Below are 11,865 nucleotides of genomic sequence, written 5' to 3' on the forward strand. Positions count from 1 at the left end.
GTACCTGTTTCTGAACATTATTTCCATTTATGGATCAGAATATATATACAGTATATATATATATATATATATATATATATATATATATATATATATATATATATATATATATATATATATATATATATATATATATATATATATATATATATATATATATATATATATATATATATATATATATATATATATATATATATATATATATATATATATATATATATATATATATATATATATATATATATATATATATATATATATATATATATATATATATATATATGTATTTATATGTATATATTATAAGCTATGTTTAGTATGGGTATGGTAGGACATAGTGAGTTCCTGTCATGGTATTAGAATGATAAGATATTTATTCACTGCACATTCAAGTTGAATTTTCAGGTGAGAATAATTTTTTTCATATCTTCCTCAACAGTTACATGTAGGATGCACTCACTGCACATAATGCTTAAATTTTTTTTATTTTATTAACTATTTTGTACACAAGAACCTGCCCTGACCTAACTGAACCTGAGCTAACCCAACTGACTCACAGAGTCAGGCAGCTACGATACCTTCCCTCCTCTCCCAGAGTCAGGAAGCTAGGACACCCTTTCTCCTTTCCCAGAGCCAGGCAGCTAGGATACCCTCTTTCTCTCTTGGATCTATGAAGTACAGTACAGGTGCTCCTCTACTCAAGAACGTTCAACTTACAAACTTTCAGAGATACAAACATCATCACTGAGGGGGGTTACCTGCCAGAACAGGTGTTTAATGTGGATGAGACTGGATTATTTTGAAGAAAATTCCAGATAGAACAAACATTACCTAAGAGGAGAAGAATGAGCCAGGTTTTAAGGCTGTATTAAAGGGTATAGCTGTAATAAGTATCCATAATGTTTTCATTTTTTACAATATGCTTGGTATCTACAAGAGTAAAGTTGGACTTACAAACAATTGGACTTACAAACAATTGGACTTACAAACAAGCCTCAGGAACGTAACTCGTTCGTAAGTAGAGGAGCACCTGTAGTTGACTAGAACTGAATTTCAAAATTGTGTATTGACTTTAAAATGGAAGATGGTAGACAGAAGCCTGGCACCAAGTATGCTAAATAAACAGTTTTGGCACTGTAACACCTCCTGTTACATGAGGGCAACTCTCACCTGATCTCACCCATCTGGTGTGTTGGAAGAGAATGGTGATGGGTACACCCAATATAGCATAATAGATTTACCAGAACCAGCCTCATGGTACAAAGACTAACCAGTCTCATGAGAGCCTCTGGGTTTGAGTTCCATTAGAAAATTTTAATTTCAGGTTAATCCTTCAATTTATGAATTTTTAAGTGTATTAGACAGGAATTTTACCGACACCAAATATTCAAGTATGACGAGCCTTCGGTATTCACATTTAAACTTCTCCTGGTAATCCCTGTAATGGTGCCACAATTTACTTTCCATTACATTATAATAATATTGCTTTGAAAATTAATGCTTTTACAAAAAAATCAAATTGCTTTGCATATTATAATGAATGCTCTTAGTTTGGCTAATTTAGTGAGTAGATTGGAGATATTCAATAAATGATTGTGTTTAATATTTTAGAATTTAATTGAAGGAAATTATAGAATAACTAAACTTGTACTGACAATCTTGTAGCTATATTAGCCAAACACTATTACCTTCAACATGCATGACAATATTTTAAAGCTGGTCCTTCGTTTGGGTGAAGGTGTAGGCTTAATATTATAATGCAGTCATCTGATATACTTGTGTTTAAACATACACAGTTTCCTGAAAGAGGTGTAGTGATGCTTCTAAGCTTCTTTGTGTGCATGTCAACACACCTGCATGATTTGTTAACTAGTGGTAAGTTATACTCTTACTCATTTGTTGCTACTTGAGGGTGCCTTGAAAGATGGGACCTCTCACATTATACACTTTTTTAGATTCTTTCCCTATTTGCATATGAGTTTGTTACCATAATACAATATATATATATATATATATATATATATATATATATATATATATATATATATATATATATATATATATATATATATATATATATATATATATATATATATATATATCATATATCATATATAATAAAAAACAAGATATGAGTTTGTTACCATAATACATATATATATATATATATATATATATATATATATATATATATATATATATATATATATATATATATATATATATATATATATATATATATATATATATATATATATATATATATATATACACACACCACTGATTTTCCGGCACCCTTCGTTCCAAAGCCTTGCCGGATTATCCAATTTGCCGGACCAAAAGAGGTCAGGTATTAATACTGTAGTTCAACAATACACCTCTGACCCACTAATTATGCACCTCCTGTGTCTCTAAAGCACCATGAACTGATAGAAACTTAAATTAAACTATGTGATGTTTATACTCAAATTAATCACAATATTTCAAGGATTCCAGCAAAGTAATTTATATTCTGCTAAGTCTAGTCAGCGACATTGTATAAGATAAAAACTTTAAGCCTAAACTGTACTCGCCCTGGCTGTGAGGAAGGGGGAGGGGTGGATGATGTGTTGACAGCTGTCAGGGAGGGGAGATCACAAAGTGGGTAGTTATCAAAACAGATGGAGTTTTAGTTTTCCCTTATAAAATGTTACTGAATTGTCTTGGCAGTATATAATTTGCATTGTTGTAATTCTTGTAAGAAAGCGATTAATTTGAGTATAAACATCCCGTAGTTTGCACTAGACATAAAATTTTTAGGAATTAACCCATTACAGGTTTACCCTTAGGACAATTATTTCTTTTACTTTTTTCACAATATACATTTAGGATGGTGTGTGCAAGTAAATGAGTAAAAATAAATGAAGAAAGTTACATATATCTTCCCCAAAATATGAGTTAAAAAAACTGTACACAAATATACTACACTAGACTAAAATTTCTATCTCTTGTGCAAACTATGTGATGTTTATACTCAAATTAATCACTATCTTACAAGGATTCCAGCAATTCAATTTATATTCTGCTAAATCTAGTCAGCTACAATTTATAAGATAAAAACTTTAAGTCTAAAAGTACCTTTACCCTGGCTGGGAGGGAGGGAGGGAGGGAAGTTAAGTGCCCTCTCATAATTTTGTCCGGACTAAAGGAGGTGCTGGACCATCAGTTGCCGGGTAATCGGTGGTGTTTATATATATATATATATATATATATATATATATATATATATATATATATATATATATATATATATATATATATATATATATATATATATATATATATATATATTCATTCATTCATTCATTCATTCATTATTCATTCATTCATTCATTCATTCATTCATTTATTTTATTTATTCATTTATTTATTTATTTATTTATTTATTTATAATAATGAGATTTGATCAAAAAGTTCTGTGACACATAGTTTATGCTACACTAAAGGTCAAATACTTAATCAAATATATCACCATCAAAGTTTTCCTGTGATTATGCACAGCGATTGAACCTCTCGTATGTTGAAGCACATTTAGTGAGGTTTTAACTCGGAGAACTGTACAATGTTGTGCTTGGCCAAGAATTCTGGTATGGTGAGTGTTGAGTGAGACAGCACATTGTCATGAGGTAACATCCACAAACCCATCATCCATTTTTTAGTGTGTTGCTGTTAGACTGCATCTCTTACATCTCTGAATGTACAAATGATCATCAGCAATTGAGGAACAAAATCATATCACACTAAACCTAATGAATTCAGTCCTGGAACTTTTTAATCAGACCTCGTGCATTATGTACTGTACATATTGGCCAGACACTAATGAGTACATTATATGTAGATTTTTTTATTTATTTATTTATTTTTTATCCAGTGAATTGTAGTTAAGATGATAATTAAATAATAAAATTGAATAAGATTTTGCACATCAGAAGTGATTTACAGACTAATCTACTACAGTACAGTAAAGTAAAGTATCTGTCAACCAAGAATCTACTTTAGAAAATAATCTGTCTTACAAAAGATTGGAGCAATCTAAATATGAAATTTATAAATACAGTACAGTTGTACCCCGCTTAACGCGGTTTCACTTAACGCGGTGCCTCACCTGAACTGAACTTTCACTTAATGCGGTTCATCTACTCTTATACGCGGGAAGCGGCGTGGGCACGATGCGCACAAGGTCGCCCAGTCATCAAAACATTACCGAGTTCTTCACCCGCCACCCACCACAGCCGGCCCAAGTCAGTGATAGTGATAATTATATTGAGGATATGGACTTATATGGACTTTGAGGGGTTTGACAAAGAGGCCCTGCAAGCCTCTGTGGTGGATAGTGATACAATTGATACAAGTGATACAGGTGAGGGCCAATAATCTGCCCTCTGCCTCGGAACCAACTCCCCATCCCCGTGTGCCCAGCCATCTTTTCTACTAATGTAAGTGTTAAAAAACCTAATATTATTGATATTTTTCTTAATTATTAATTGTGTGTGCATACCATCATAAAGTTAAGATAATATTTTCACTACAACATAGTTGTGTGTCGTCAAAAAGTGGAGTTTGGGGGTCGGGCCAGTCTCTATTGGAATTAATCCCATATGTTCTGTTGTTCACTTAACGCGGTTTTCACTTAACGCGGTACCCTGTGGGTTCAATTGACCGCGTTAAGCGGGGTACAACTGTATAGAATAATTTCCTCCTAATGTACAGTACAGTATTTAATTTTACATGAGAGTTAATGATGAGAAATTGGAGCATGAGGCAACAGACTCAGTAAGTGTGAGTGTGTGTGTTCTCCAGCTGATTTTGAGTACAGTAGTAAGTCATATGTTGATTGTAGGAGAATGATGACACATTAAAATCTTTTTTGTAAACTTATTATCATTGTGATGTTAGAGAAAAATGATGAAATGTAATGTGTAGATACAAGTATTTGCAGAAACTAATAATATAACCAAATTTACACATGTACTGTACTGTGATATATTATACGGGTTCCTTAGACACGTGTTCGTGATGGTAGCCACTTTAAGTAATAATCTGTATTACAAAAGCCCCTCAGTCCCAAACTTTGTGGTTGACAGATATTTTACTGCCATTAGTAATATATTCAGTATTTAATCAGGCAGTATTTCAATTATATTTAAATGATGAATTACGGAATAATAGAAAGATGTTCTCTGACTGACTGATGTCTGTGCTCCACATGCAACAGCTAAGGACGTGGCATCAAACCACATAAAACCATCAGTACCCAGCAGAGTTCCCCTGCAGAGGAACACTGGCTGTATCCTTCTCCTGCAGCAGTTCAGAGCAATGTTAGTCAAGAAGATCCTCTATACCTTCAGAAACCTTTTTCTCACCTTGGCTCAGGTATGTCTGATGCTAACACAATATGTATTTACAGCTCTGTAGTTTTGTCTTTGTTGTGTTGTTGTTTTAGATACCTCTACTGTAAAAGTTGTTTATACTGGTAAGTTTTCTTACACTGTTTATAGTCAAATATGCAGTAGCAAGTTACTAATGACTTTCATTTATGTTGTTTCCAGAATGTTATCCCAGTAGCCTTCTTGATCCTGGCTCTGGTTGTGGTCCAGACTCTCCCTGGAATTAATGATGCACCACCAGAAGTTCACTTTACACTTAATGTGAGTACAGTTCAGTGATATCCCCGTTAGCATGAACAATTGGTGCAGAGCACTTCCGGGGATGAGAGATCTCTGGCTAACCAGGCGATTTTTTCAAACCCGGAAAATCCCCCATCCTCGGAAATATTTCCGGGTACAGGTTGTACCTCTCTAGTCCGGCAACCTCGGGACCTGACCGGTGCCGGACCATGGAAATTCACCCTTTTCCTGGATAGATAGTGACTTGTGCTTATGCTTGGAAGCACTAGCACCACTTTCTCTTCGTCATGGTCTCTTTGAAGACATATTGAAGGGTTAAATGTCGTATAGTAGCTTCTCAAATTTCGCGAGTTTTTAATTCTTAACGTATTTTATTGGAACACAAAAAAATAAATAAATAAAAATTTTGACGGCGGAAACTTGAATTTTGACGGGTTTGAACGGCCCGCCAACGTGCAGACGATGTGCATAATCGTGTAAACAGCGTCATTTCTCTTATGTACAAAAGATTTATTATTGTTTATTACTGAATGTCTTTTTTATTGTGTGCAAAATGAGCAATACAATTCATTAATAATACGTAGAATATTCAAGCACACGAGGAAATGACACAGCATTGTTTTCGTTGATAACAAAACCAGTGACTGACTGGTTCTACATATAAAACTGAAGAAAATAAGACCTTGGTTGTAGCTGTAGTAAAATTAATATGGTTGTTTTAAGGAATGTTATTTAATGTTAATAAATGGAACAATAGAAGTAGCGAACGATAATGGTAAAGAAAAAGAGAGATCGCATGTGTAAGTGCGCATGCGCACACGTGAAAACATATCGTCATTACTTTACATAAGAATATGAAAGCAATACTTATTTACTGTTCATATATATTTTAATTAATGTTTCTGAATTTGTTTTTATTGAATTAATGTGTGTGTGTGCAAAATTAACAATACAATTTATTAATAATACGTGGAATATTAGAGGAGACAAGACGGCGGCCCGCATTGTTTCTGTTAAAGCTTACGAAACCAGTGACTGATTGGTTCTACATATAAAACTGAAGAAAATAAGACCCTGAGTTTAGCTGTAGTAAAATTAATGTAAAAAATGAATATGGTTGCTTGAAGTACCTGTAATGTTATTTAATGTTAATAAATGGAACAATATAAGTAGCTAACCATTAATGGTAAAAAAAAAAGTGAGACTGCTCGTATGTAAGTGCGCACATGTGAAAATATATCGTCATTACTCTACATAAGAATATGAAAGCAACACTTATTTACTGCTCATATATATTGAAGGGTTAAATGTTGTACTCTGTATTGACAAGCAGAGAGAGAGAGAGAGAGAGAGAGCAGCCGAACTGCCGGTAAACAAACCTTAATTTCCCGCGGCTTTTTTTTTAAGGGGATTAGCCCACCCGGGCATAGGTCACTGAACCCACATTGGGGCCTGAGGGGCAAAAATTTAATACTCCTGTAATAATAATAATAATTCAGATAAGTAAAAAAAAAAAACTGCCTATCTACCTATTGGACAAACTAAATCGTTCCGACCACGGGAGTCGGACCACAGAATGCCGGACTAAGAGAGGTACAACCTGTACGAAAAAAATTCCGAGTGTCTAAACTGTGCATCTTGCACAGACAAATTAGCCCACATCCTCATAATGTTTCTATGTGCTGGGAGTTTCAAGAGTCTAACTAAAAATCTATATGATATGGTCGTGAATGCAGCCGCGTGTTACAGCAAGGACTGGTATTTTCCACTCCCTTGAGCTGTGGGGATTAGTGGGTCTCGCAACTGACCTGACACAATTTTAAGGTGGAGGTAGGGTTGGGTATTAGTGGTCTCATATTACTGACCTTCTGATACAGTGTCAGGTCACTCATTGTCGGGTGGGGGATTAGTGGTCTAAGGACCTGAAGATGTCTTGAATAAACATGAAAGCTAAAATACAGTATTTTTATACTTATATCTAACACATTATATCCCTTCAACATTACATTACATAAGATTTTAAAATGTGGAGGAGAAAACAGAAAGGTGTGGGTGATGAGAGATGGAGTGGAAAGGAGTGGTAACATGCACCAGTGTTGCTAAGCCTAAGCTCCTCAACAGCTGATCTTTCAATTCACCACTCCATAAATTTATGTCATACAATATGGGGGTGTGTGGGTGGTGTTAGGGTCTCTCGGTGTGATGTGGTATGAATCAATAAATAAGCAATAGTGTATCATCAATGACAGTCGTTTGATGACTGTAGCATTTACATTTATAACTACACCGTACTATTCATCAAACCACTTTACAGTCATTAACAATACAATATTGTTTATTTATTATTCATTAATATACCCCAACACCACATCATACACACACACACACACAACATCTAGTTTACAGTCTTTTTGTGAGACACCTGAGTTGGAGGAGACAGGAAGCAGGCAGGAGAGGCAAGGTGCAGGCAGAGAGGCAAGGAGGCAAGGTGCAGGTAGGACTGCACTTCCCTTTTCACCAGTGATCAGCCTCTTATGGTGGATGTTTTATCAAGTAATATAAAATATTAAACACATTAAGCAAATTATTAAAGTAAACATGTCTTTATTAATTAATAAAAATAAAATAAAACATTTTACAATGGGAATGACAGGCATGGGGAGGAGTAGGGGAGAGGCAGGAACCTTTGGGGGTGTGCGGTCAGTCCTCCCTCCCTCCCCTTCCCAAACCTCCACGACGTGCACGACGCACGCACACGCACACAACAGAGAATTAAGACAACAACATCCAGTGTTCTGACCTCACTAGGCGGGCAAAGGTCACGGCAGGATTAGCTCCTGCGGATACTGGCTGATAAGGGCTAGCGCAGGTGTTTGGGTTCATGAAGCGAGCGGCCAAGCTGAATGGCCATGGATGAATTGAGAGGCCAAGGAAGAAATAGAGAGGGCCATGTTGGAGAACCTGGAAATTAAAAAGAAGAGACAGCAAAAAGAATGAAGGGGAAGTGGACAGGGAAAGCCAGTGTATGACGAAAATTCAAGCGAAAGTGGAAGGTTGTAAGGAGAGGAAGACCAAACTGGCAAGGAAGAAACACACCAAAGATACGCTAAACAATCTGACATCAGCAGCTAAGTGTACCAACTCGCCTGGAAGTCCCTTGATAGACGACCTGACGCAAGCACACAGCCAGGACAGGGGCCGGTGACAAGGAAGGCATAAAAACTTTTAATTGTTGGTGACTCACAGGTAAGGCACTTTGACAGAGCCTTTTTGTGGCAAAAACAAACAGGACAGAGGGTGTCACAGAGCTGGGATGGGGATATAGTTGACAGATGGACAATATCTTGTCTGCACGGGGAACAAACCCATTATCTGCCTCAGTGCAGGAGGCAATGATACATACGTGAGCCAGGAGCTTTTGATAAGTTCAAGGCAAAGCTATAGATCGACAAGACTAAGGGAGGGATCCCTATCATGCAGTGTCCTGCCCATGAGAGTTGGCAGTGAATGGGTTGTTGGAAGGGTAGTTGGTGTCAACCACCGGCCTTGACAGGATATTGCAAGTCAATATCAGTCCCATTCATTGGACAATTGGGGCAACTTTGACAGCAGAAGGGGACCCATAGGGATAGGGGTAACCTGTCTAGGGATGGAGGAACCTGGCTGGGGGCTCTAGAGGGGTAGTGCAAAAGATATTAGTTTTAAACCGGGTTAGGAGAACATACAGGCGAGAGCACGGGGTGGAGGAGACTGCAGGAGCGGGTAAACAAAGTGAAAGATTACAGGGAAATAGTGTTAGGGAATGATGGTGACAAAATCTAAATTTAGACAGGAGTTTAAAAACTAACGCGTAAGGGGGAGTGACTCAGAACACCACTAACTTAAAATGTATATACTACGCTAAATAGAAGTATGAGAAACAAATGGATGATATTAGGGCCTTGGTATGTACCGGGCGAATGATATAACAGTATTCACTGAAACATGGATTAATCTTGACTCACGTGAGTTACCGGGTCAATACCAAATTAGGGGTTGCTAAACTGATCCATGCCAATTTATAGGCAGACCAGGAAGAGACCTAGATTAGCAATCTATTTTAGGATAATCTGAAGCGGAAATAAATAAGGAAATAAAACTGAGCCGGAATACAGAAACACTTGGATAGAATTAATCGACGGTAGGAAAAATTAATCACAGGAGCAATATATAGACCCTCCCAATCTTGATAGAGTAAATGAGTGACTTATTTGTGATGAACACGAGGGCTTCCATACACAACAACAAAGTCTGTAGTAGTAGGAGACTTTAACTTTGAAGCCAAATAGATGGATTGACCTCATGGGTAACTCAGAATCAGAGGATTTTCGGTGACTTATCCAGGACTGTTTTTCTAAGTCAACATATAACCCAACCCACCCGGGTAATAATATACTTGATTTAGTCTCTTGCTCAAACAGAGAAACCTCTCATTATAATGTCGAGGTAGGGAAAACTAACTTTGCAAACAGCGTATCACAAAGAAATTAGATTCTAAAGTAGATTTTCAGGCAGATGTAAGGAAAATTCTTACCTAAAGTACCAGATTTCAAAGGCAAACTTTGACAGTTTAAAGAGGCAGCTGAGAGAGGGATGTTTCATGGCTGTGAACCTGACAGATGACACTTCACCTGATAATCTAGATCTGAGATCAGCTTTGAGTTCACCCACAATTTAAATAATGAGTTACTTAATGCACAAAGGCAGAACATACCATGGCTAAAAAACTCAGATCAGACAACAATGACCCTAAATGGATAAACAATTATTTAAAGAACATCATTGGCCAAAGGAAGGCTATAGGTAGAAGGATAAATCGTATGTAAATTTACCTCCGGGATTATTATAGGGTATTGGCGCAGTAGGGTTAAAACCGAGATAAGGAAAGCCACAAGAGGAATACGAGGTAAGGGATAGCAAGGAGGCGCAAGACAAACCCCAAAGGATTCTACCAAATGCATCAAACCAAAAACATCGGAGTGGAAAAGTATTTGACCCACACGTACACAGATAACGTATGAAATACTGACAATCCACTGGAGAAATGAGCAATAATTTGAATAAATATTTTTCAACAGTTTTCACCACCTTCCTATATATATCATTATATATGTATATATATATATATATATATATATATATATATATATATATATATATATATATATATATATATATATATATATATATATATATATATATATATATATATATATATATATATATATATATATATATATATATATATATATATATATATATATATATATATATATATATATATATATATATATATATATATATATATTATTATATATATATATATATATATATATATATATATATATATATATATATATATATATACAGTGACCTCGGTTGTGAACTCAATCCGTTCCAGAAGGTCGTTGGTGCTTGAAACCATCGTTCAATGGGTTTTTGGGTATTGGTTCCAGCTCACCGAAAATTTCCTAAATTCAACAAAAATGGTAGAAAGGTTCACTTACTTTGAGGTGTGTATGTAGAAGGCTCCTGGATGATGATGATGATGATGAGATTTAGAATGGGGTGGAGGAGAAGGAAGAAGAGAAGTCATTGGGTTGGAAGAGAAGTCACCCCATGGCGCCATTTCACCCATAAAAATTTTAGCTCTCGTGTAATTCAAGATTATTTTTTTTAAATCAACACTGCACCGCATTATATATTGTCAATATGTAAAATATATTTCAAAATCATAATTTGCTTGGAAACAGAAAAAAGTTTAGTTGAAGAGTCTCAAGCAAGATGTTACCTCCAGTGAAAACAGAGAGAGACTAACGCCTGTTTGCTGTGTTAAGAGGCTGGATGCCACGCATTAAACTAGTCAATTTTACCTTCAATTATGTTCAATAATTGTTAAAATGACTAAAAATTGAATATTAAACTTTTAAAATTATTGAAAAGTATAAACTTGATATTTACTAAAATAGTAAGGATTTAAGCCCTAGAACCGATTAATGTATTGGCGGACTGACACTAAAGCTGGTTGCCTGGTCAGTGCAAGCAAAAACATGTTGAGGTCGGTTCGTGAAGAAATCGTTAACCAATTTTTGTTCGTTAACCAATTGAAGATCCTTAGGAAGGCAGTTCAGAATCCCAAATTTCGTTAACCGAGGCG

General features: G+C 35.5%; 1 protein-coding gene across 1 annotated transcript in view; it reads left to right on the forward strand.

Moving 5' to 3' along the window:
• LOC121868674 (phospholipid-transporting ATPase ABCA3-like) overlaps positions 1–11,865 on the forward strand; it is a 132,796-nt gene that overhangs the window by 56,341 nt on the left and 64,590 nt on the right. The window contains exons 22-23 of the mRNA XM_042369511.1: positions 5,258–5,415; positions 5,592–5,690. Of these exons, the coding sequence (XP_042225445.1) occupies positions 5,258–5,415; positions 5,592–5,690 (257 nt within the window). The remainder of the gene's footprint in view (positions 1–5,257; positions 5,416–5,591; positions 5,691–11,865) is intronic.

This window comes from Homarus americanus, unplaced genomic scaffold (genome assembly GCF_018991925.1).
Source record: "Homarus americanus isolate GMGI-L3 unplaced genomic scaffold, GMGI_Hamer_2.0 scaffold30535, whole genome shotgun sequence".
Classification (NCBI taxonomy): domain Eukaryota; kingdom Metazoa; phylum Arthropoda; class Malacostraca; order Decapoda; family Nephropidae; genus Homarus; species Homarus americanus.